This window comes from Neurospora tetrasperma (assembly GCF_000213175.1).
Source record: "Neurospora tetrasperma FGSC 2508 unplaced genomic scaffold NEUTE1scaffold_3, whole genome shotgun sequence".
Lineage (NCBI taxonomy): Eukaryota > Fungi > Ascomycota > Sordariomycetes > Sordariales > Sordariaceae > Neurospora > Neurospora tetrasperma.
The window spans coordinates 2619951-2645833 of NW_009799101.1; the positions used below are offsets into that span (position 1 = coordinate 2619951).

The 25883-nt window shown below is 53.7% G+C and overlaps 7 protein-coding genes across 7 annotated transcripts; 4 read left to right on the forward strand and 3 right to left on the reverse strand.

Moving 5' to 3' along the window:
• Positions 1 to 919: 919 nt before the first annotated feature.
• Positions 920 to 4585, forward strand: NEUTE1DRAFT_100748 (uncharacterized protein; the record flags this gene model as incomplete). The annotated part of the gene is made up of 7 exons (XM_009852642.1): positions 920 to 922; positions 991 to 1056; positions 1127 to 1185; positions 1244 to 1262; positions 1460 to 2217; positions 2299 to 3237; positions 3298 to 4585. 7 exons carry the CDS (start codon positions 920 to 922, stop codon positions 4583 to 4585), a joined length of 3132 nt encoding a protein of 1043 aa, XP_009850944.1.
• A 2238-nt stretch (positions 4586 to 6823) lies between these two features.
• NEUTE1DRAFT_122211 (uncharacterized protein) lies at positions 6824 to 7776 on the forward strand (the record flags this gene model as incomplete). Its single annotated transcript, XM_009852643.1, has 2 exons — positions 6824 to 7150; positions 7220 to 7776. 2 exons carry the CDS (start codon positions 6824 to 6826, stop codon positions 7553 to 7555), a joined length of 663 nt encoding a protein of 220 aa, XP_009850945.1.
• A 432-nt stretch (positions 7777 to 8208) lies between these two features.
• NEUTE1DRAFT_81844 (uncharacterized protein) lies at positions 8209 to 10574 on the forward strand (the record flags this gene model as incomplete). Its single annotated transcript, XM_009852644.1, has 5 exons — positions 8209 to 8634; positions 8744 to 8879; positions 8990 to 9368; positions 9439 to 9650; positions 9741 to 10574. 5 exons carry the CDS (start codon positions 8349 to 8351, stop codon positions 10297 to 10299), a joined length of 1572 nt encoding a protein of 523 aa, XP_009850946.1.
• An 846-nt stretch (positions 10575 to 11420) lies between these two features.
• NEUTE1DRAFT_63171 (uncharacterized protein) lies at positions 11421 to 14270 on the reverse strand (the record flags this gene model as incomplete). The annotated part of the gene is made up of 3 exons (XM_009852645.1): positions 11421 to 13376; positions 13435 to 13793; positions 13864 to 14270. The coding sequence occupies 3 exons, from the start codon at positions 14268 to 14270 to the stop codon at positions 12019 to 12021; spliced, it is 2124 nt and encodes a 707-aa protein (XP_009850947.1).
• Positions 14271 to 16035: 1765 nt separating this feature from the next.
• On the forward strand, positions 16036 to 17645 carry NEUTE1DRAFT_63173 (uncharacterized protein; the record flags this gene model as incomplete). Its single annotated transcript, XM_009852646.1, has 2 exons — positions 16036 to 16818; positions 16918 to 17645. The coding sequence occupies 2 exons, from the start codon at positions 16101 to 16103 to the stop codon at positions 17115 to 17117; spliced, it is 918 nt and encodes a 305-aa protein (XP_009850948.1).
• A 274-nt stretch (positions 17646 to 17919) lies between these two features.
• On the reverse strand, positions 17920 to 20359 carry NEUTE1DRAFT_63175 (uncharacterized protein; the record flags this gene model as incomplete). The annotated part of the gene is made up of 2 exons (XM_009852647.1): positions 17920 to 18336; positions 18412 to 20359. The coding sequence occupies 2 exons, from the start codon at positions 20357 to 20359 to the stop codon at positions 18182 to 18184; spliced, it is 2103 nt and encodes a 700-aa protein (XP_009850949.1).
• A 1533-nt stretch (positions 20360 to 21892) lies between these two features.
• NEUTE1DRAFT_122217 (uncharacterized protein) lies at positions 21893 to 24818 on the reverse strand (the record flags this gene model as incomplete). Its single annotated transcript, XM_009852648.1, has 3 exons — positions 21893 to 22576; positions 22631 to 23792; positions 23867 to 24818. 3 exons carry the CDS (start codon positions 24816 to 24818, stop codon positions 22336 to 22338), a joined length of 2355 nt encoding a protein of 784 aa, XP_009850950.1.
• Positions 24819 to 25883: the final 1065 nt, after the last annotated feature.

The window sequence follows — 25883 nt, forward strand, 5'->3', positions numbered from 1 at the left end:
TTCCCCCCCCCCCCCCCCCCCCCCCCGGGCCCTGGTTCAACTTTTTCCTCCTCCCAACTCCCACAACTTCGTGCACTTGCTCCCGCACCGCCATCCGCCGCCGCCCACCACGACCACGACGGCCGTTCCACCATAACCACACACGCCACTTTGTCGCTTCCAATGTCGAGATATTCGGGATATTGAATGGAATTTTGATACTAAGCACCAACCTCCGGCCGGCATCCGAAACCTAACCCACCGTGTCCCGGCCTCCATCCGTTTGGATTTGGCGCAAATTCCAACCATCACGCCAGGGAACGAGTTCGAGGCTTTGAACGGATGCAGCGCAGCATTGGGTCCAAAAAGTCTTCAATCAGCCTTGCAGCAGCAGCATTGAGGCCACCTCAAGTGTAGGGCGGTTGTACGTATGTACCTCCCTTTTGATATTACACCTTTCTACATACCACCCACATGGCACATACCTCATACCTCCTCTCCTCTCAAGTATCCTCCCCCTCCCCCCCAACCACACCACGCACCTAGCAAACCCAGCACCGGCATCAGCACCCTACCCTCGAGGCACCCACACACCACACCCGTGACAACCCTGTTCAACCCAACTCCCCTCTCTCCACCCGACCATCACGGATCGCGACATGAGCCACAACACCGCTCTTTTGGGCGCAACAACGCGTCTCGATTCTCTCAATCACACACTTGCTCACCACCACTTTTGCTCTTATAGGTCTAAAACATCTAGACTCATCATCTAGACACGTGCAAGGCTGCTCGGCCTTGCTCCCCGCTCCAACTAGCCCCCGTCATCTTTGGGGTCTGATTTTCCGGCTTTCACGTCGGTTCTCTTCCTTTCTCCTCCTCACTCAAGGTCATCATTAACTCGGCTTCCTCTTGAGATCTCGAGGAGCGAGCTTTCATCATGGTACTTGATTTTCCCGAGAACCCCATTGTCATCTGGATCAAGCTGCTTACCCCATATTCACCAACTAGGTCCTATTCAAAAGGAAGCCGGTGCAGTTTCTGACTGTTCCGAATATTGAAGATGACAGCCAAGAGGTATGCATGCTCTCCCCCTTCTGCCCTCTCATGTGTTCGTGCAGTCGCCAGCTTACACGTTGCCTCACAGGTTTGGCACATCCCTCAGACGGGAGAGATCTTCGTAACATATGAGGAATACCTCAACCGGTATGTGCAAAATAACTAAGTCAACAGTGTGTGAACTTGAAAGCTGACTTGGAGATAGCATGGACTTCTACAATCAGGTGAGCACAGCTGTGCAAGTAAACAAGTCACCCCTGAATGATATGCACTCACACTTTGAGAACAGAAACGATTCATCTGCACAATCACAGGTCACTCTGGTCTAACTTTCTTTGAAGCCCTATCAAGTGAGGTATGCGAAGCTCCAGAAAGCCTTCTGCGTTTCCATACAGGACTAACCCAACCCTTTCACCTGCAGACTGCTGGGGCAGCTGAGGTTGAGCAGGCGTTTCCTGAGGCCCTCAAGGGTCCTGTTCTTCGACGTGTTCAGTTCCAAACCGTGTCTCGCATCGACACTCTGGTTGATCAGATCTACGATGAGTTTAAGAACGACTACTATCCGGGTGAGACTGTTACCGTGAGCATCGATGGAGAGAAACTACACGGTGTAGTCCGGGACAAGACTCGATTCGGAGGCACGGTCCTGCCTGATGGTTCCACCGCTCCCCCGTATTCCCGCTACTTTGTCAGCCTCAAAGAGCGGCAGGAGGAGGTGCCCGTCAATGACTCTCAGATCTTCCGCGACCGCAAGGTCTTCACCAAGTCGGTCCTTCGCTCTTTCATCAAGAAGACAGTAACACGCGAGGCTTGGAACGGCGCTCCCTGGCTAGTCAAGACCGACATTGCCGAGCGATATCACATTGACACTCGAATCCCGCCACATCTGCGCTACGACAACAAGTTGCTCGAAAGAAAGCAAATCCAGGCACAGAAGAGGATGACGCAACCCGGTGGTATGGGTATGGAATTCAACAGCCACACCAGCCACAACACCCCTGCCTCACCAGGACAATTTAGTCCTACAGGTCCTGTCCGCCTTCCTGAACTGAAACCAGCGCCTAAGAGTCACAAGTCAAAGGCTCAGCAGGCCGCTCAGGCCGCTGCTCAAGAGGCACGGCAGAATGGTGGCGTAGTTTCTCGGAAACATAACCTCTTTAACGGCCCCGAGCCGGGCGGGTTCATGCACTTACCACTGCCAGGCAATCCATTCCAGTTCCCTCTGTCATATCGCAGTCACACATTACCTCCTATATACAGCGCACCCGAGCCTCCCCCGCCGCCCCCGCCGCCCAAGTACCCGATCGAGGATTTGCAAGTCGAATCTCGCGGCCTGGTGCGACCGCAACTCAAGTACCTGTGTGCCGATCCGCCTGTCGACCTGGAACCCACTTTCAAGGCGCCTTTCGATGGCAAGATACTCATGAAGTCGGTAGGACCCCTTCTCGAGACCTGGGATACCCTCAACGTTTACTGCGAGATCTTCAAGCTGGATTCGTTTACTTTCGATGACTTTGTGGAGGCCATGCAGCTCGCCTCGGAGGAGATGCCGGTACAGCTTTTCAACGAGATTCATTGCGCTGTCCTCAAGATTCTGGTCAGCTCCGAGGCCGACGGCGGTAAGGTCCAAATTCAGCTACCCGAGCTTGAAGAGGAGGATGAGGAAGAGGAGGATGAAGAAGATAGCGCCGCCGCAACCCCTGAACCCGAGTCGCTACCTACCGCCCGCGCGACACGCAGCAGCCTCGCTAAGCTCGAGGCTGAGCGACTAGCTGCCGAGGCTGCTGCTGCCGAACGAGAAATGCAGGAGGCCGAAGATGCGCCCAAGCACCGTGCCGAGGAGGTTCTGAAGGCCTACGACTGGATCGAGCACCTGCGGAAGCGCGATTTCAAGGACGGCGGCTGGGAGCTGATCATGGTCGGGTTGTTACACCAGCTGAGCAAGAACGAAAGGCTGAACGCGAGCTGCGAGGAACTTCTGGAGCAGCTTGTGCCTGTTGAGGATGAAGAGCCGAGTCGCGAGACGGTGCGCGCGCGGTATGCGAGCCTCGATGTGAACTATCGAGTTCAGGCTTTGCAGATCATCTGCATGCTCACTGCGGAAACCAAGGCGATAAGGGGGTATATGGAGGATTGTAGCGAGCAGATGACGGCGTACCGGAAGGAGAAGATTGAGTGGCAGCGGAAGAGGAAACAAGCGTAAGTTGAAGTCCTTTGATTTGGTGATGCACAACGAAAATTGGCTAACGTGAATTACAGTCTTGAGGACCTCAAGAACTTGAACGACCAACGCAAGATCTTACTCCCGGACAACCTGCCCCCGAGTCCGCAATTGGAGCCAGCTAAGGTCAACGGCGTCAACGGAGCGCACACTAACGGCGATGTGAAGATGACGGATGTTGATGAGATCTCCTTGACAGGAGGGGTTCATATCTCGGACGAAATCCCCGACTCCGACGCCGAGGATGCCGACGGGACGCCAACTAACGGCCTGCGTAATCTGCGCCGTGGCAACGACCGTGCCGCCGAGCGCAAGCGCAAAGAGGAGGAGAAGAAGCAGCGCGCCGAAGCGGCGGCGGCCGCTGCCAAGGTGCCTAAGCAATCAAAGCAGTTCCTGAAGGTACTCAAGGATATTCAGAAGAAGGAGGACGAAATTGCGGAATGCGAAAAGGAGATCGCCATCATCGACAACGACCTTCGCGAAGCCGATTGCCCCCGCACGAGGGTGCTCGGCAAGGACCGGTTCTGGAACAGGTACTACTGGTTCGAGAGAAACGGAATGCCGTACGGTGGTTTACCCGACAGCTCCACGGCGCATGCGGGGTACGCGAACGGTTGTATCTGGGTGCAGGGGCCGGACGAGCTGGAGCGCGAGGGGTATATCGATATGAAGGAGGAGTGGCAGAACGAATATGTTGCCAAGTTCGGAATCACCGTGCCGGAAAGGAAGAAGAGGGAGGAAGGCGGTACCAGCGTGTTCAAGGCCACGCAATGGGGCTTCTACGAGCGTGCGGAGGACGTGGATAAGCTCCTTGAGTGGCTGGATCCGCGGGGTGTTAACGAGACTAAGCTGAGGAAGGAACTCGTCAACTACAGGGACCGAATCCAAAAGGGCATGGAGAACCGCAAGACCTACGTGGGACTTGATACAGCTACAGAGGAAGAGAAAAAGGAAGAGAACGGCGTCACGGGTGGAGATGCGATGGAGGGTGTTGAAGCCAGCACTACGGCCGCCGTCGTCGAGGAGCCGCCCGTCCAGCCAACAACGAAAGGAGGAAGGGGCAAGCGGAGCACAAGAGGCAACAACAACAGCCGTGCGGCCACGACAACCAGACAAGTCACTCCCGAGCCACCAGCCTACAGATGTCTCGCATGGGTCAACACCACGGCCATTGAGGAGATTGGCCATCTCCACGGAGAGGAACCACCCCCGGCCAGGAATAGGAAGCAAAGCAAGAAGAAGCAGGAGGCGGCCGCTGCGAAGGAAGAGGTGGAAGTCCAGGTTGCGCCGACAACAAGGAGCGGGAAGAAGAAGAGCGCGAGGTGATAAGGTGATACACACTGACAGTACAAAGATACCATCACGATTTTCGATGTGTCCTGCTCTTAGAGAGCAACAGTATATTTTGGTTGGCAGTTTACATTATCATTAGTGATGGGAGGGGGGGCATATGGCGTGTGCGGCGGTTTATCAACCTCTTGCGCGTCGTGTTTGCAATCGTTCACGCGTAGCATGTCAAGACATCTTTATACACGGGCACTACTGTATACATATATATATACATACATACGTGGGTGAATGGGCCGGAAGGGAAGGAAAGACACGGAATGGATGGATGGCATAAGAAAGGAAGGGGCGTATGAAAAGCATTGGTTTTGTTTAGTTGTCTTACAGAGGCATTGACTGCCGGTACTTTGTACCATGGCATAACGTATACTTGACACTTGAGTTCCTATACTTTGTTAAACCGCGCCGTTCAATGGTGATAATTTTGGTATTGTTTATCTGTTTATCGGGCAAAGAAGAGCAAGGCTTGATAAACCTCATGCTATGGGTTCACATTGTGAAATCTCTCTCAATCTTGGATAGATCGGAAAACATCCCTTTTTTCCAGATGTTGTTTTGTGTGGGGAGAACCGAAGAATCACTTAACATACCTTACTACCACCAAGTTACTAATCACACGGAAGTCACATTCTCAACCTTATACCTCTTCGCCCACTCCCACCACCAACGCATCAACTTCCGCCGTACATTATCCGCGCTCGCTACCATCACTCCTCACTGCACATCATGGTTTTCTTTAAACTTGATTCTCGATTTGATAGAGGATTTGGGTCTTGGTCTTGACTCGGATTTGAATGAATCCGGTAACGGTAGTGGTAGCGGTGGTGGTAGTGATTGTGGGATGACGGTGGTGTAGGAGCGGTTGTCTGAGTGGCCTTGGTGGTTTCGATGGAAAGTGGTCCCTTTGAATGTGCTCTTTCCTAGCGTGAGGAAGGGTTGCGGGGTTTCCTACCTCGCTGTATGACTTGTCTCTGATGAGTTCATGCCCTCTTTGAGCGCTTTCGAGAAGTTGGCTAGAAGGCATGCAAAGATTTTTTGGTCCCTTTCTTTTCGCTAGCGACTGGGAGAAGAAGTTGTCATTGTGACGTGACAGAGAATACTCTACTCCCGCCCGACAAGATTAATGTTTCTCAAGTTTCCCGTCTTGACATGCGAGAGAGTTTGCAACTTTGATGATCCTCGACGAAAAAAAAGGCGTAATCAATTTGCCCACCAAGTCAAATTTAGCCCGCTGAAAATTGCAGGGGCTCCCACATCTTGGTTCTAGGCCAGGCTCTCGAAGCGCACTGCAGACGCTAGCGAGCCACCAATGCTGTTTCAGCCTTGAGTTACGCACTCTGATTGGTCAAAACTCTCACGATCTCTCTCGTCCGGCTTTTAACCCCCCCCCCCCCCCGCCTTCGTCGCCAGTAAGCGCCGGCACATCTTCAACACCAATCCAACCATCGACCGCTCATCACACAAGTTCGCGCACTGCATGTCTGCATATTCATCTGCGTCTATGTATCTTGCAATCTAGCCAATCTGATGGTCAGAGGGCACTATTCTGGTCCCCCATCTCCTTTTATCATTTCCACCAAGGGGGGATAATTGACCATCAAGGGAAACATGATAATCCATCACAGGCAACTGGGAGGGTGGCATCGTCAACCCCCTACCTCGCAGCACTGCATCGGCAACGCGGATCTCCGGCTCTCCAAGTGGATGGCTCATCTATCTGAAGGCGAGATGCACCCTGAGATGATGGGCGTTTAGGTGCGCGGGTACGCTACCGGACGGTAGCACCGAGAGATCTAAGAGATCCCAGAATCCCATCCTCAGATTCCTTGCTGGCATATCCGGCGCTGTGCCAATGGCGGTTAGCCGCCCTATGGATGAGAGTTAAGAGATTGAGTTTGAAATCCGTCAGAGGTATTTGTATCAGAACAATCCCGTGCTCCTGAGTCCTGACGATCTTCCCTTCTAGAGACAACCTTCCATCCGTCTCAATCGAACCGTTGGGCTGTTCGTTTCTTTTCTTCTTTTCGTCTTTCCAAGTTCACTTTTGCGGGTCATATCCTTCCGCCAGCAACCCTTCCCTGGCGCCCCTTCGTTCTGTTTTGCTACATCTAGACACCAAGGACAGAGCAGTGCTCTATATACGGACAGACAACAGCATATACACTTTGAGTCAAATTTCACATCGGTCTACTCCCATTTTCAAAGACTTTCACCATCATGTCGTCCGAAAAAGCGCCTTCCACCTCCGAGATCTTCGAAGATGCCTCGCGAGACAAGCATCTGCAGAACAAGCTACGCACCGTCCGTATTCTGGACAGCGTTCAAACAGCCATCACTCTCTTGGGCCTCCTGATGGGCCTTACCGTACTCGGGGTCTCCGCCAACACTCTCTCAGTTTACGATTCCACCAAGCCTCTACCGGGGTCTTTCCTGTCCCTCTGGCCTCAGGAGTTTAACATCCGACCAACCGTGGCCCTGGTCGCCGGCAGCGCCATCATCACTGTCCTCCACATGGTTGCCTTGGTCTTTGCCAAGGTACAATTCGTATGTTGGCTTCCTATTCTCCACCCATTCTTGTAGTCAAGACCGCTAAAACCAAGACATCATCAACAGCTTCGCACAACCTCAACTGTCCAAGTCTCTCTATCCTTTGCGCTCCCCTTCTTCTCCCTCGTCGCCGCGCTCATCGCCGTCATCTTCTTCTACTCCGTCAACGCCTCTGACTCTGTTGATACCTTCCTGTCCTGGACCTGCCGGTGGCGTGCGATTCCCATGTGGACGCAGCCTAACTGGGGAACTCTGTGCAAGCAGAGCAAGGCGGGCATCTACCTGTCCATCTTGCTGATCCCCGTGGAAGCTGGCGCGCTGGCGTTGAGCGGGTGGTTGCTAAAGGAGAGAAACTACGTGGAGAGATATGTCAATGCTAGGAAGAGTCCTGCTCTTTCTTAGGCGGTGGTGTTTTGGTGGCAGACGGTACTGTAATATTACATATGTTAATCTGATGGTCAAGGTACGGGTTGGCATTTCTTGGCAATGAAACGGTTACGGATCAAGGGTTTAATGAGCAGGGTGGGTTTTGCTGGAAAAGAGAGGCATCGGAAACCTGTAAAGTGATATGAACATGCTCAAGAACAATTATGACGGCTTGGAAATCCTCAAGTGTCAACTCTGACTCGTTAAGATCGTTGATGATTAACGGTACTGCATGTGTAACGTACGGTAATGCATCAAGCTATGGCATGGAAAAGGGACACTCTTCGCACTGTGCAACTTTACCACTTGCTTGGAAACCACGACAGTGTTGGATCTCATGTGAAGCTTTAAAACGTTTAACCTGCGATGCATGATCGATAGAATAGTTATCGTGATGAACCACTGCCAAGGTCAAGTAGTTTTATGGTGTAACGCTAAGTGATATATGTTGCCTCCTGTCCGAAGCCACACACAGTAAACCTATGATAGCCGAACACTGGACGCCTACAAGAAATCACTCGAATCCTTACCACGCACTCGCACTTGCAGATTCACGCAATAGATACTTACACTACGTACAGGTTCCCCCTCTTGGCTCTCGAAAAAATCAAGCCAGACGGTCAGCGGTACGGTTACGGTACGCTTGCAGCACCAAGGAAGCGTGCATTAACCGCTAGTAGGCGTCCGGGTCTCTGTTTGGAGATCGAGCCCCTCCACCACCACTCTCCCACCTCGTCCCTCCCAACGGCAATCCCGTTTCGTCTTCAGGATGGACCGGAACAACGTAAACTATGCCGTCTATCTAGTAACGGACTCTACCCCCGCCATCCTCGGCGACCGAGACCTTTGCGAGGTCGTCGAGGCCTCGGTCAGGGGTGGCACCACTATCGTCCAGCTCCGCGAGAAGACGAGCGATACCGGGGACATGATTGCCATGGGCAAGAAGCTGCACGCCATTACCAAGAAGTACAACGTCCCGCTGCTCATCAACGATCGCGTAGATGTTGCCCTGGCGGTTGGCTGCGAGGGTGTTCACATTGGGCAGGATGATATGGGTTAGTTGCCTATGCTCATCATCAGCAGCTTCTCTCACTCGCTCGGGACATGATCGAAGGGAGAGAGAGAGAGAGAAATGAACAAAAGGATTAACTTGCTTCCCAACAGAACTATCCACCGCCAGGCGGCTGCTCGGCCCTGACGCCATCATCGGAGTCACGGTCAGCACCATACAAGAAGCCATGGTGGCCTGCAAAGGCGGCGCAGATTACCTTGGCATTGGCACCGTTTATGCCACTCCGACGTGAGTGAGAGAAAGAAGAGGCTTCCACATGTCAACGTCGTCACCTCATCATGATTCCGAGGCTGAGCGTACATGTCGTCATGCATTCGACGCTAATCGCATACCCACAGAAAGACCAACACCAAGAACATCATCGGCGCCGCCGGCGTCCGCGACATTCTCCAAGCCATGGCGGATGCCGGGTACGACCACGTCAGGACCGTCTGTATTGGTGGCATCAACGCCGAGAACCTCCAGCGGATCGTGTACCAGAGTGAGGCCCCGAGCAAGAAGCTCGATGGCGTCGCGGTGGTGAGCGCCCTCGTGGCTGCTCCGGACCCAGAAGCGGCAGCGAAGAACTTGCTCGGTCTATTTAACTCGCAGCCGCCTTTTGTCAGGGAATCTACAAGCCCGAGGGCGGAGACGGCGGACAGCATTCTTGAGCTTGTACCGGAGGTGGTTCTGGAGGTTGCTAGGAAGAAGCCGCTTTCGCATAATATGACGAACTTGGTGGGCACAACAATCCTATGCGCCTTTCTGAGTTTTTCAGCAACACTTGACTGATTTGGAATGTGTATAGGTGGTGCAAAACTTCGCTGCCAACGTCGCCCTCGCCATCGGGGCATCGCCCATCATGGCCAACAACGGAGAGGAAGCCTTCGACCTGTGCAAGCTAGGGGGCGCACTAGTCGTCAACATGGGTACCGTCGACCCAGACGGGCTACAGAACTATCTCAAGGCTTTGCGGGCGTACAACTCGGTCGGCCAACCGGTTGTATACGATCCAGTCGGGTAAGCATTATCTTCGTCTCTTAAAAAAAAACAGAAGACCATCGTCGAGGCTTCTGGAACACCACTAACACATTTCCCACACCCCTGCAGAGCCGGCGCCACCACCCTCCGCCGCTCCGCCGTCAAGACCATCCTCTCCCACGGCTACCTGGACATAATCAAAGGCAATGAAGGCGAGATCCGCACCGTCTACGGCATCTACGAGCGCGAAACCTTCCAACAACGGGGCGTCGACTCCTCTGCAGAGCTAGAAGTTTCGCAAAAGGCCGAGTTAGTCCGCAAACTTGCCTTGCGCGAGAAGAACGTAGTCGTAATGACTGGCGAAATCGATTACCTCAGTGACGGGCAACACACGTTCCGCATCGACAACGGGCACGCCTACTTGGAGATGGTGACGGGAACGGGGTGCGTTTTGGGGACGACCATCTCGGCTTTCGTGGCGGCTTTCCCCAACGATAAGCTGGCGGCTACGGTGGCGGCGTTGTTGCACTTTGAGATTGCGGCGGAGAGGGCGGCTGAACGAAGGGATGTTCAAGGCCCCGGAACGTTTGTGCCGGCGTTTTTGGATGAGTTGTTCAAGATAAGGAGGGAGACGGGGCAGGGAAGGATGGGGTGGCTGAAGAGTGCTAAGCTTACTCGGTTGTCGTAAGCGCGTGTGTTTGGGTGATTGGAAAGTAGAGAGAGATTGAGAACCGATGAAGAAATGAGAGATACCTTGGGTGGAAAGACGCACGACGTTGAAGTATGCTTGAGGGTATCTAGATGAAGATCAGGCCTATGCCGAATCTCAATGGATGCCGACCGCTCCCGTCGTTTGTTCGGTGACGCTACAGCGAGCTCGGGATGCGGGGTTAGATCGGCATGTACTCGGCTACCTACCCGCTACTTTAATAGAGCAACCTCCTCCCGCATATAGTACCCCGGAACTCGGTACCCCTCTCCCATCCCCGCCTTCCCTGTGATCAAACATGAGTGTGTCCTTCGTCGCAAGACCTTCCTCGTCCTTGTTGTATAGGAGCATAACTTCTAAATCACTTTACAGACCATCAACCATTGCGATATCTGCCTCGGCAATTTCCCACCATCTTCCCGTTGTACAAACACGACGTTCATCCATCATGACTGACTCAACTCCGAAACAGAGAGCCTTCGGTATGTTCATATGTGGAAGCTGTCCCAAACGCTCTACAACGCCCTTTCACTCTTCACCTCTTCAAAAACTTCATTAAACTGACCATTTTATCTAATACCAGAAAAGCCAGCTCTCTTGTACGTCAACGTCCATGGTTCACGAAACCCCAATCCTCATTCGTAACTTCCTTCTCTCTTACAATAAATAATAGTGTGTGTGACATTCAAGAGAAATTCCGCAACGCAATCTATGAGTTTGACAAAGTGTAAGTATCATTATATGGTTTTCCCCATTCCTCACCTTTGACTGTAACAGCCCCATCTTACAAGCATCATCATATCTCCAGCGTCTCAACAACCACCAAACTCCTCCGCTTCGCCCACGCCCTCCACATTCCCATCTACGTCACCACCCAGACCCGGGCCAAACTAGGCGAAACCGTCTCCGAACTGCAACCCTTTCTCACCCAAAAAGACGGTGGTGGCAGCAGCAGCAGCAGCAGCCTACACCCTCTCGTCGCCGCCGACCTCGACAAAACTCTCTTTGCCATGTACACGCCCTCTCTCGCCTCTTTGTTCTCCTCCTCGCCCTCTAATATCCCCTCGCACATTGCTCTGGTGGGAATCGAATCGCACATCTGCGTGACGCAGACGTGCTTGGCCCTGCGGAAGAAGCATCCCAACACCAAGATCTACGTGATTGCGGATGGGGTCTCGAGTTGTAACAAGGAAGAAGTTCCCGTGGCGCTGGCGAGGCTGAGGCAGGAGGGAGTGACGGTCACGACGAGCGAGGGGTGGATGTATGAGTGTATGGGGGATGCGGGGATTCCCGAGTTTAGAGAGGTGGTCAAGATTGTGAAGGAGACGGCGGAGGGGACGAGGGATGCGTTGAGGGCGCTGGGGCCGCTGGGGGCAAAGATTTAGCCCTAGGGGGGGTGGTGAGTGGATGAAGAGTTGATGGGATTTGAATTGGGGCGTTGAGTGCGGGTTACCAAACAGTCGTTTCCTGGGTAACCTACAGGGGTGTCGGTACGAGAACTCGGATGAAACAAAACATATGTAACATGATACGGTCTTCACAAAACAAACAAGTTCAAATACTTTGTCCCATTTTCCCATCCCAAAAGGTTTAACGCCATACAGCCCGAATAGTCCGCCAAATCAAAAATGAAGAAAAGAAGACCCATCACCGATGCCCTGTTTGACAAAACAGAAACAGATTGAAAAGGGGGTTAGGCTAACAAACCTTCAACCCACACACTTCAACACCCTTATTCTCCACATACGCCCTCCTCCTAAAATACCTCGTTGTCAACTCGCTCACAAAATCTGCGTCACTCTTGCTCCACACATCTAGGCCCATATGTGCCAGCGCTTCGCTGTCGACTCTTATCCACCCCCGCAAACAGCCTTCATACTCGGCTTCGTCGTCCTCGCCTTCACCTTCGCGATGACTACCTTGGACTCCGGATCGCTCTTGACTATATAGCAATCCAGTCTGATCGTCAACATCGTTATAATCATCCCTGTACTCTTCCTCACCACCCGCATTTGGGTCGATGTCGAGGTCGAGCAGATCATCATCATCTGCACTGTCGACGAGGTCTGCCAAGACAGAGAGCACAGATGTAGTTAGACGATGGAAGTAGGCGATAATAGCAAGCTCAATGCGGGCCTGCTCCTCATCGGATGTTTCACGTGCTCCGTCTTGCTGGGCGGTAGGTGATGAGTCCGATTCTGTTATACCCCCCTCTTCAATATTGTTGCCGGTCGAAGAGGCAGTGCCAAAACTTGTCCTCCTAGGTGTGCGTCCTGCCATCTTTGGGGTGTTGCCTGTAAGATCGGCAAGCAAAGCGCTGTCGTGCGCCAACTCGTCGACCTCATCACTGTGGCCTTGCTCGCCTGCTGAGGCCCACCATATAAACCCAGAGTAGGCTAGGGCTGCCCATGTAGTCGGCTCCACGACTCGCTCGGCGTCGTCGTCTGAGTTGGCTCGTGTTAGCGGGGGTGTTTGAGATGTCGCAGTGACCGGTCGAGAGGTCTCGGTTGGTCTGGTCAGGGAGATTGTCGGCGTTCTGTTGGGTACGTTAGGCGTTGATACCGACCGCTGGCTTGTTCTGTCAGATAATGGACTGCGAAGAATCTGGGGTGTGGTCATTGATGTTGGGTCAATCCGAGCAAGGCTCATTTTCAGCCACTTGAACCTCCTTAGATCTCGCTGCGTAGCCTTGATTGGCACGCCCTTGGGGCACTCGACAGTTGGCCACATGCGCTCCTTTGCGTTGCCCGAGTGTGGTGGCGGCAATGTAATGAGCATATCCCATAGACCATCCTTGATCGTGAGGATGGTATCTGTTGTACAAGCAATCCATCCGGTTGCAGCCTCCTCCGCAGTAATACTAGACGCAAGATCATTGTCGGTCTCAAGGTTGTCGCCCCTGAGATGACGCTTCATTGCCGCGTGGTGCTCTAGAAGATACCCAATATCGTGAACACCAATGTTAAACAGCGGTCGCAGACGTTGGGTCGATGCCGCAGGATCCACCAGATCGGAGACTGACAAAGGGATGTTGGATAGGACAGAGAGATTGTACACTAGCAAGGTATGTAAGCAAGATTATCCCGAAGTCACCCAAGGTTCCACACAACGTACCGAAATTACAAGCTTCATGGACGGGAGCATGAGTAGAAATTAGTATACGCTTGCGCAGTAAGGCAGCACGGTGAATGGGAAAGATAAGGGGTCCAAATGTATCAAGAAGCGAAGTTAAACTCCAAGCAGGGTGATAAGGTGAGAGTCTGTGAGGTGAGGACATCAAGACGGTCCCGTCCGATGCAGACCTATTTCTTGAATGGCCTTTTCCGGGCCCGGGACGGCCCCCCTTGTAGCTCAGGGCGGGCGAGTCTAGCGCAGCTTCCGGTAGTGGCGGCGGGTGAGCGCCATCCTGTATCCCGTTCTGGGCCCAATAGTCCTCCAGCAGATGTGTCTGTTGACGGTCGACAACAAGTTTGCTATAAGTCGAGATCCAGTGTTAGCCCCTGACGTTGCAAGCCTTCTAAATCACACAGCACCGTTATTTACCTAGCAATATCCTTGAGCCGGTCGGCATGACGCCATGACCTTCCTAGCCGTCCATATACCAACGGAACCAAAACCCCAACAGCAATCATACGGGCATGGCGGTTTTCCTCCTCATCTGTCCTGGCGTTGACAAAGGCGCTCAAGCCAGCATGCCCCCCTTCGTGGACAAAGTAAACCAAGTCGTCGGTGACGGTATGGAGGCCGGAAGGAAGACTCTTGTACTCAACAACGCCATCGAGTTCCAGCCCGGGTATCGATCGTTTCCATACAATGGTATATCCGGCCTTGACATCGAAGTCGATCAGAAACAGGGCCGATATGGGAGGCAGGTCGGGAAGGACAGCTGAGGCCGACGGCTGGGGCAATCGCAAGGAGAGGGACGGCTGTCGCCCTCTGTAGGGGGTCATGGCGGCTGTCTGGCAATTGGCAAGTTGGAGGTAGGGCTATGTCGGCGGTCTTTTGGAGAAGACGGGCGGTTGATTATCGCAGTCGCATGTGCTGGACTGAGACCATGATATCATGTGGACCCGCCACCAATTGACCACCATGCAGTGGGTGTAGTGGTCAATTGCAATCGCAATTGTTCGACACGTGAGTTTACCACACAGTAGTCGGTCGGTCGTCAGGGTGGCGGCGCGTGTACTATGCTGTATGACAAAGGCGTTACTGGACAGGATCGCGCCGGTGAAAATGAATACAAGCGACGACGAAAGTGATGTTGTGCGGTCGGCGGTGGTGTTGGAGGTCGGGGGTCAAAACGCCGGGGCGGTCGCTGTTTGTTATTCTAGCAGGTAGTACTGTAGTTGGTGTCTGGGCAGTGACCGACTGTGAGACGGCGACTCGTGACGGCAAGGGGAGGGATAGGAATGAAATGATCTGATGCGGGCCATGGCGGAAAGAACTTGCTTGAACGCCAGGGGAACGAGGAGAGCGTTTCCATGTAGGTATCAAACTTACAATACATGGCCCCTACATCCGTAATTGCCGTATCAGTGTAACGCCTTGGCCTGCTCAAATGGTACGCAGCATGCTAACCCAATTGATCAGATTCCTTGGGCGCGGTCGAGCACCTGAAGAAGGATTGGCCTGGCCAAGTCTGGGGCACCACTGGTACCTGCCTGGCATCATGTCATCAGATCCCCAAAGATTTCCTGTTGAACGCCCAAACTCCGCTCGTAGTGACACCACAGTAACACACGCAAATGCTGACATGTGAAGACACCCCCCCATTCTCAGTCTCGTAGATTGTATGGAGGGTCGGCCATATGATAGCTGATGGAGCGCAATGAAATCAGTGTTGGTAGAGTACGTAGTGTTCGTTCAGCCGTTGCGAACAATAGTGTGATTCGTTGGGCCCGGCTACTTATACGCCCAGCTGGTCAAAGAGATTCCAAAGGGTTCTGAAGAGAAAAATTCAGCCTCAACAGACATGGTCATGACAGGCACCGCAACTGGGAACTTGTATGAACCAATCAAACGGCATGATCAGCAGTCAGTCAGAAACCCCACACTCTTGAATCCCCAACCTGTGCCGATGAATTGCTTGCGACAGAACTGCAACATCCCATCGGCTACGTCGTTCATTTGTTGCTTCTGCTTCAGCTGCTGCGTCTTATTGCTTGTGCCGTGTGTCCAGCCTCTCTTGTGCCGCCGTCCTGTTTGTATCTCTTTTGTCGGTGAACGTGAATACAGCTTCTCTCTACTTTCATCCATCACAGTCACTCTCAAACAACTGCAGCTACCTCTTACACACCAGATCCTGTGTCACGCCAGCCGGCCTTTTCCTCTTTCTCTTTCACCGGGCAGCAACCAAGTCCCTGATACCTTTTTCCCCAACAACATCTCGGTTCCTTCCCACGCTGCAAGGCTAAGACTGCTGCACACTTTGCGCCGCTGTAAGTCCGCTGCTGACCGGCTGTTATTACTTGTGCTTGTGCCTTCCCGTCTTGCTTCGGAAGCAGACCATGTGATGGTCTTTTCTTTCTCTGAAACTAACCTCTTAACCATACTGACCCAGACTTGGATTCGACGAAAACGCATATCCGATCCTACTGCCCTTTCCCCGACCGCTATCTAGCACCCCCCGTCTTGCCTGCGTCATATTTCCAACCACACGCGACGTCCCGATCTTTCCGCAGGGCAGACCCCGTTTTAGCGGCATCGCAAACCCCTTCCGAGTCCCACTTGCGGAATAAAAACATACCTCTGGGATCGTTGGGTGTCTAGTCACCGCTGTCATGGCCAGTCTTCTCTACTACCCGGTCTACTTCCTCGAAGGCTGCGTCGCCCTCACCATTGGCTTCTACATGCTGTCCCTCATCCTGCCCCGAGCAGCCTTCGTGGCCCGTTCGCTCGCCAGCTACCTCTCGCTGCTCCTCTGCGCCGGTTTCGGCGTCATCACCTCCATTGCCTTTTCCCTGCTCGGTCACGGCCAGAGCGCGCAATGGGCCGTCGGCCGCTCCTTCAAGTACGTCATGGCGCTGACCACGGGCGTCCGGTTCAAGATCGACGACCCCAAGAACATCCTCGGCAAAACCCGCCCCGCCGTCTTTATTGGCAACCACCAGACCGAGCTCGACGTGCTCATGCTGGGCTGCATGTTCCCCAAGTATTGCTCCGTTACGGCCAAGAGCTCGCTGCGCAAGACCCCCTTCCTCGGCTGGTTCATGTCCCTCTCGGGTTCCATCTTCATCGACCGCGCTAGCAAGACCGACGCGCGCGCCGCTATGGCCGGCGCCGCCAACCAGATCCAGAAGAAGCAGCAGAGCGTCTACATGTTCCCCGAGGGAACCAGGAGCTACTCCAAGGAGCCCGAGCTGCTACCATTCAAGAAGGGCGCTTTCCACTTGGCTGTCCAGGCTCAGGTTCCCATTGTGCCGGTTGTCGTTGCCAACTATAGCCACGTCCTTAACGTGAAGGACTTCGTCTTCAACGCCGGAGTCATTCCTATGAAGGGTGAATATAACCCCTACCTTCCCCCCCTTTCCCTTTCATCCTTTTTCTTCACTTCCATCTTGTACTATCGAGATACTAACCATCTCGCCTCTCTCACAGTCCTCGACCCCATCGACACCACCGGCCTCACCACCGCCGACGTTGACGAGCTCTGCAAGAACACGCGCGACCTCATGCTTAAGGAGCTCATCGCCCTTACCGCCAAGGCCCGCGGCCAGTCCGTCTCCGAAATTTCCGCTGCGAACAACCATCCGAGCGTGGCCAAGACGTCTGGAACCGATATGCATGTCGCCGCCTAAACGCATGATTTTATACAATTCGGCTGGGAAACAACAGCTAGGCCGATTCAGATAGACCAGGTGAAACTCTGCTCGTTTCGCTGCGCAGCAGCCCAGGACAGCGTGAAATCCCATCAGCCAGTCAGCCCCGCGACGAGGATGGACTGAACTGGGATTGAGATTAGTACTTTTTACCCCCCTAAGAAGAGGGGTGGGATGAGGAAGAAGATGAGGAAGCAGCCGATTTTCAGCAAAGGAATAGGAAAATAGAGGAGAGAGGTAGAGCCGAGAATTGCATATCTTAGCGGCATGATGGCTCGGAACTACCCTTTGAGTTTACGCGCAGGAGGAAGACAAGGAGGGGATGAAGACTGCGCAAGAAGGAATGAAGTCAATAATATCATGAGACAAAGACAGAGCTACTAGAACTAGACTAGCACATCTTTCTATATAGGATGGGATACCCAGTTACCAGGTCACGTACTTGGGGGTTGTGATGCGGTTTGGGGGTTGGGCCATTTCCCTTACTTTTGAAATCAAAGGGGTTTGACAAAAGGCGCCACTCAAGCCGCCTGGCAACCCCTTTCTCGGCTTCTGTTTCGTGGTTGGATTGCTGGATCCGTGGAATTGGGTTCGTTGGCCGGCGGACGACCCGAGAAGAAGTGGAAGAGGGTTGGTGGGAAAAGGTGATAAGCCAATGGGAAATACGAAAAAGGAAGTGAATAGAGAATATGATACCCATGTACTTAAGTGCGTTGCGTTGCGTTGCGGTACACGAACATTCATCTCGAGGATCCGCGCCTGGCTTTCAACCGCTACAGTACCGCGACAAGATAATTATGTACACACATGTAAAAGTCTAAACAGCCTGCCAGACTTCAAGTTGTAATAACCAGACAGACTGTCCAAACTATCATGAGATTTTGTCTTTCGCTGTAAAAGCCGCTCCATCACTTTTTAAGGAGACTACACACCCCACCCTATCCTTACCAACCGACCCATACACCCATTCTTAATGATGTTGAAAAGAAAGTTTACAAAATATAAAGAACGACTAAGCGAAAAAAACCGAAAGAAAGCCAAACTTAGTTTTCAGGCTCCGTATCCGTGTTAGTGTCGCTCGTGTCATCGTCCTCATCATCATCTGTCCCACTTTCCTCATCCGAGTCTTCCTCGTCCTTGACAACCCTCTGCTTTGTCGGCGCACCCTTTGCTGCGTTCATGATGCCGGCGATAGAATCTGTAGTAGTTGTGGTCAGCTTTTTGTTATGCGGATGTGGTGGTGGATGGTGGCAAGAGGCAAGGAAAAACTCACCCTCCTCAGGCTCGCTAATCTCCTCCTCATCCTTCATCTCGGCCGCCCGGCTCGCGTCCTCCACCACGAGCGTCACCTCCATCTTGGTGTCGAACCCGACATAGCTGTCGCACACCACGTGCATGACGAACGTGTAATGGCCGGCCTGTGGCGGCGCCTGGAACTGCGCCTTCATGGTTTGCATGGCGAACGTCGGCGTCTTGCCGTCCGACTCGTAAATGGGCCTGTCAAAGCTGACAAAGGTGAAAGGCGGCACGGCCACGCGTCCCTGCTTGGAATCCGTAAGGAAGACGTGCCATCTGGGGCTGTGGTCGCGGGCAAAGTAAGGGGAGGAAGCAAGCGGTGGGTAAACGTCCTCGCTTTCGGCGGACTCCTCGTAGATGGGCTTGCCCTTTTCGTCCTTGCCGACGACCTTCTTGGTCTTCTTGCGGCCGAGGATGGCGTCAAGATCGTCTTCGGCGGGGTCAATGTCCTCGAGATCAATGGGGGTGACGTCAGGTACCTTCTCGCTACCGGGAGGAACGAAGCGGCCCTTGACAACGAGGGTGACGAGGGAAGAGGGAATGATGAACTTCTCGCCAGTGACCTTGAAAAAGGCCTTGGCGACACGGAGGTAGGGGAGCTGCTTGGCATAGGCGATGGTTTCCTTGTACTGAGCATCGGTCAAGAGGCCCTTTCCAACAACAAGGCTGCGGCGCTTAGCGTCAGGCTGGTCCATGAAGGCCTGGACAGTGGTGTGGACACGGGAGTCGCCCTCGACAGCCCGAACAACGGCCGAGTTGAAGTGTGGAAGCTGGTACAGAGGAGAAGCCTTGGGCGGGATGGCCTGGATGAGGCGCTGGCTGGCAAAGTAGGAGGCGAGGAGGGGAGCAGTGTTCATGTAGGCGAGGGCGATGGCATTGAAAGACTTGTTCAGAGCATGGGCAACAGGAGCGACCTGGAACTTGGCCTTCTCGAGAGTAGCATCACCGAGCTCAATGCGCCCAAGGTAAGCCCAGAGAAGGGCGAGCGCCTTTCTCCGGGGGCCGCTCTCAACGTCCTCGAGCTTCTTCTTCTCTTTGGGTGGAAGTTCGTCGGAAGCCATAACCTTGGACTCGATCTTGGAGAGGCCGGCGTCTGCCTTGTCGCCCTTGAACAGGTCTTCAAATTCCTGGCCACTGCTGAGAGCCGCCACTACACCACCCTCGTCAATGTTGTCCTGATACTCCTTGAACAAACGGTTGGCGCTCTCCATAAGAACACCCTCCTTGGAGCGTCGAAGTGTGCCGTACCACCAGGAGCCGACCAGATAAGGGAGGAGGACACCAAACAGGGCGAAGTAGATCAGAACAATGTACTTGCCATTGCCATCGGAGACAATGGCCTTGGGAAGGGCAATGTTGATGCTGAAACCTTGCTTTCCATCGGGGTTGCCGAACTGGATAAAGTTGTTGCGCACGTCCTCATCCGTCAGAGCCTGGTATGCCTTGGAGATCTCAACGTAGCGGCGGTTCAGATCGTCAATGGTCTCGTTCTTGGAGGCGTCGGGGCGGGCCTTGTCGGGATGGAACTTGAGGGAGAGCATCTTGTACGTCTTCTTGATTTGCTTCTCGGTGGCGCTCTCGGCGATGCCCAAGATGTCATACGGGTTCCAGAGGTGTTGTACCGGGGCGTCGGTGGTCTTGATGAGGTAGATCATGTAGCCCATGACAGCCCACCCGGCGATGACGAGGGCGATTAGCCATGGCTTGCTACCGTCCTTGCGCTTCTCCGACTTGCGTAACGTGTCGACTACCGCCGACTGGTCGTGCTTGTAGTCTGTCTGGATGCGCTTGAGAGCGGCGGCTGGGTCGTTCCGCGACGATTTTATTAGCGAGTACGTGATGGGTACGGTGACGATGGACGTAAGGGTAAACACGAAGAAGGGCCAGAGGTGGCCCTCCTCGTCGTAGGCGTAATCAGTACTCATGGTGAGTACCTATCGTGGCGAGAAGCTGCTCGTGTCTGAGGTGGACGGCGGTCAGGCTGCAATTCCCAAGAAAAAGATGTCGAGGACAAGTTGCAGCTAGGGAGAGGCCGAGCAGGGTGCTTTTGTTGGAGCTGCCGCGGGGATCCTCTGCTCTGTCTAGGCCAGCGTAGTAGTTAATATTGGACCGTGGGAGAAAGGAGTGGAAGCTGTTTCCAGTTTGTTGCTGGAGATGGCTGGGAACAAAAGGCAAGGTGGTGCGACCGTGTCAAGTGAGGTGTGGCGGCTTCCACAGGGTTCGTCGGTTTGGACCGATGGATATTGGTCGGATTGGTGATGGGGGATGTTGTCAAGTTGTCTTTCTGCGGATGGCGGATTGGCAGGTGCGGATCGGGGACTCTGGCACCGAAGATGAATCGTGGCCTCCAAATTTCGGACAGGGGGCCCAAGCTCCCCGCTAACACCGCTACGTACCTCTACACCACATGCCTCCTTCCGTACCTGCCCCTTCGGCTCGTACTGCCACGGTTCCTTGTTCTTCATTCTGGCCCCAGAACGGACACGCGAGATCTTGGTGGCTTTGTGAATCAATCACGGCATTGGACTTGCCTCCTGTTGTGGTGAGCTTGTGTCGTCTTTGATTTGAACAGATCTCTCTGTCTGTTTCTTTTTTCTCTCCCTGGATGCAGTGTCCGCCCTAGATTTGATGAGAGACCTTTTAAGAAGATAATAACTACCCAGCTGTCCGCTCTTATTACCAAATTGACATTTATGACCCAAGTCAATTTGGCAAGATGCACATGTACTATGGTAAGAAAGATGGCAACTACAGAAAAGAGATATCAAACTGAAGCGAACCACAAGCTGAGAACGGTAATCTGTATTCAAACCTTATTCAAAATCTAAAGATGATGTCTAGATCCTTGAGTTGGGATTTAGAGGCGCTACACCACACGCACGTTGTCATCTCACCCATGATTATGAACGAGCGACACAGTGTAACCAGTGTTATTCATCGACCGGCTGCCACGAACGTTTGTTCAGGTCTTTCCGAATGCCGGGCATCGCTTGAAACAATGAATCCTGCGCGACAGGAATAATCGCTGTATGTGCCATATGTACTCGCTGCCAGTTCAAAGCTCTATCCTAAATATATGGTGTCTGAGACTTCTTCTGCTTTGTCTTCAAGCATACTCAAAGAACTAAACTATGATAAGCAGCCCTATTTCACCAGACTTTTATATGGAGTTGTCAGTCTATGTGCAATCCGATATGTAAAAAGGAAAATCGGTTACATCCTCACTCCAGAAACCTAGACACACACAACGCCACTAACTTTCTCACAGTGCCGGATAAGGGCAACCATATGGGCGTGCGCATGATTGCGACAACTGAAAGCCCAACAACGGCCTGGAAATATGGTCGAGACGATAACAAGACAATGGTGGAAGACGAAGGCTGCGCGTGGCGCAACTTTTCCGGGGAAAGGGTATGTGAGGTTATGAACCAATGAAACAAGTCTATGCCTTGACCAATTTGAAAAAGAAAATACCCGTCTTTTTTTTTCTGCTCCATCGCTTCTTACACGCTCAGGCATCTTTCCTGAAATTTGGCACGAGCCAAGGGGTTGCATACTCCAGACGCGGTCTCAGTCACTCTCTGACTGAGATACCGGAAGTACGCTAGCCGCGTCTGACGGCAGCCATGAACTTTTTGAAGAGACTTAGGCATGCGTACCACACAAGGAGCAAAACCAAGAGATGGGGAGGCAAAAGCACAACGGCAGCGACCAGCCAGATACCCCATGATCTGAGCCATGCCACTCGGCTATCCATGTCGTTGCCTGCTTTTCCTTTTCCCCAAGCTCTGTGGATCCGTTCGTGCTCATCGTGATGCTCGGTAGCGTCGTCTTCGGACAGATACCCGTCATTATCATCGTCAAAGTCGCCCTCGTACTCGTTACCATCTTCTTGGGTTTGTCATTGGTAGTGGAAGCCGCCGCCGCCAAAACCTCCCCTGCCGCGGGAGCGACCGCCTCCAGGGAAGCCGCCACCGCCGAAGCCGCCGAAGCCACCACCACCGAAGCCATGACCACCCTGACCACCCATCATCTGGATAATGATCTCGGGGTCAATGCCACCCATGCCACCGCCCATGCCACCGCCAAACATATCAGACGGGTCCACTAGGTCGTCACCACTATCGTACCTAGCGCGCTTTCTGTTCGGGGTGTTAGCAAACTCATCAACTAGGAGGGGCAGGGGAGAGACTTACTGAGAGTCACTGAGCGTCTCATAAGCTTCGCTGATATCCTTGAATCTGGCTTCGGCGGAGGCATCACCGGGGTTCTTGTCGGGATGGTGGACGATGGCGAGCTTACGGTACGCCTTCTTAATCTGGGTCTCATCCGCATTCTTGTCGATCCCAAGGATCTTGTAGTAGTCTTTCCTCTGCGACTTCTTGAGCTCGAGCTCGGCCCGCTTGACTTCCTGAGCAATGGTCCTGTCTTCAGGCTCGAGCTCCTGCAGCGCCTTCCACTCCCTAACACAGTCCTCCCACCTCTCGGCCAAGCCAAGCGCGTTGGCCTTGGTCTTGCGGGCCTTGAGGTAAGAAGGGTCGAGGCTGATGGCTCTTTCGCAGTCGGCGATGGCCTCGTCAAACTGCTTCAGCTTGGTGTAGCACAAGGCGCGGTTCTGAAGAATCTTGGAGTTGGTGCCCTTGTTTGACGGGTCAATCTCCAACGCCGCAGTGTATTTTTCCAGGGCGTTTTGCCAACGGCCAGCCTTGTATTCGTCATTGCCCTCTCCCTTCATACGGTCCAACCTCTGAACGATACGCAACCACTTGATGGCATCCTTGAAGTCGGGATCGCAGCTGAGCGCCTTGCGGAAATGCTGAATCGCCTTGTCGTTCTCACCTGAAGCATAAAGCGCACGGCCACGAATCACGAGAGCCTCGGGGTCCTGGCTGTTGTTCCTGAGGAGCGACATTGCAATATTTTGAGCCTCACCAAGAGAGTTGATATCGCCCAACCTGAGGAGAGCCTCGCCACGCATCAAAACCCACTTTCTGGGCCGGCTAGCACCGATACCCAGGAGCCTTTCGGCCATATCGAGGGGGTGCAGGACCATGGAAGCGGCCGTGCCCTCCTGGAGAGCCTTTTGGGCGGCCTGGATATAGTTTAGCATGTCCCTAGCGGGAGCCATATCCTTGGCCGAAGGGGGCGGTTGGATGCGGCCGAAAGTGGCGATGGCCTCTTCGGGTCTGCCAAGGCTGGTGTAGATACGGGCCAGACGCAACAGAATCTTGGGGTTGTTCGGGTCAAGCTCCGCTGCGCGAGTGCAGTCCTCAAGAGCATCCTTATACTTGCCGGCGGACATGTAGGCTGCCGCACGGTTTCCTAGATATGTTGCGGATTCGGGCTGCAAGACGATGGCTGTAGTTTTTATGAAAGTTAGTTTCTGCCTCAATAATTTCTTTTTTGATCCTCGAACCTGGCCGCCTTCTCACCCTTGGTATAATGCGCAATCGCTTGGTTATAATCCTTTGCCTTGAAGAATTTGTTGCCCTCATTCTTGAAGCCCTCTGCCTGCTCGGCAGGGCTCTGCACGGGGGTAGTAGGCTGCGAGCGATGGGGAGGAGGGGTAGGAACTTCGCCATCATTGGTCTGAGCAGCATCGGCACCGTTGGACATGGGGACGGTAAACGTGCTTCCGTGAGCGGGCGGTGTGGGCTTCTGCTGAGCTTGCTGGTCCTGCGGTTGCTGCTTGTGCGGCGGCGGCGGGGGCGAGGCTGCGGAAGCCGCGCCGTTCTCCTTGTTGTCGAACTCCATTGAATTTCGAACACTAAAGCCGGACAGATCAGAAAAGCGTTTGCGCTGCTCGGGAGGCAGGTTCAGCGGGTGGATGTCTGTGTCGACCTTTTTTCGACGGAAGGAAGTTGACCTGGAACGGCTGTCAGACGCAGCGGCGGGGTCGACTGGGTGGCGGCCGAAACTGCTGCGGGAACTGGTCGAGGAGCGCGGCTGATGCGACGATGACGACGACGAGTGTTTTGTGGGATCGCGCGCACTCGCAGATCTAGAAGTTGAGCCCGACGGTGGTGTTGGGGGAAGGTTGTAGTGCGGAGGTGGTGTCGGGGGAGAATGGTCCCGGCGTGGTTGACTGTCCGACCTGTGAGTTTTTTTGGCGGACGGCGAGCGGGTGCCCGAGGGGGACGAAAACACGGGTTTGGTGGGGGACAATCGGTGTTGCTGCGTCTGCGCGGGCGGCCTTAGAGACTTTGGAGGCGGCGGCGGCGGCGGCGGCGACTGTGAGTGCGAACGCTTTGCGTGCGAGTAGGGACTTCTTGGACCTGAAGTGCCAGAAGGCTGCGTCGACTCGTAACGTCCGGCGCGCGTATCTGCGTCCACTCTGTCCGCGGAGGTGGAGCTTTTGGACGATTTCTTGCTGAAAAACCTCATTGAGACTGCCGGACTGAGTAGTTCCCAATTTCCGGACCGCAAACCGTTGCAAAAGGGCGTTTTCCTGACACCGGGATGCCGATGGTCTGTTAAGGTCACCGGCGGGATATGTGTAGCAACCTATGCGGGCTGGGACCGCCAAAATGTCAAGTTTCCCAGTGGTGTGCGTGCCGAGCGAGCGGTGACTTCCAACTAAAGCCGGATCTTGTATCGCGGCATCCGGATGCAGGCAAAAATAGGTGGGGTTTTCTTATGCTGGTACCCTGCGATCATCTGTGCCAAGTACTTGTGCGTACCCGAGTCAGAAGTGGAAACTCTGACCTTGATGTTCACGGTCTTCCGTCTACTAGTACGGGGCCGGTTGGTGAACTGTGGGGAGATCACAGGTACTCTAGGGGTTCGGCGTCCTATAAAACCTTCCACTTCTTTTCACTATAGAACACGAAATCCCGAGTATTACCTAAGCCACATCGAATTAGGTCAGGGTGCTGGAAACCGCGTGCGCGGGAAGCAAGCAAATACTAGCTTTCTCAGCTCCTTTGCCCGGGGTCCTGGCCGTGAATCTCTGGTGCTTTTTATGTGCGGCGAAGAGGCAGGGTAGCGGTCGTGCCGAGTTGGATACGGAGAAGCTTGCAGAAATCCGCGGTTTCGAGGAGGTTGGGATGGAGATGAAAGCGGGACGACATGGGACGATTGATGCAAAATGACAAAGCACGCTGGATGAACGAACAGCTTCAACAAGATGAGACAGGCGTCAGTTCAAACACACAAGAGAGGGAAAAGAGAAGCCAACGAAAAGCAGCAACAAGAGCTAGGCACGTTCGGCACGGTCGATCCATCCCATCACATCCGACGCTATAAAAGAGGGATGGATACCGTCTTGGTGTATTGGAAGGGTTTAGGATGATTTTCTCGGCTTCCGCAGACAAATCATTTGCGATTCGGAGGTATGTCAGTTGGTTAGGGGTCCCGGTAGGCCCGCTTATACCCTTCCTCACATCAACCAATCCTTCACTTGGACCAGAGAGAAAACACCAGTCATACGTTACAAGTGCCGAGGGCGAA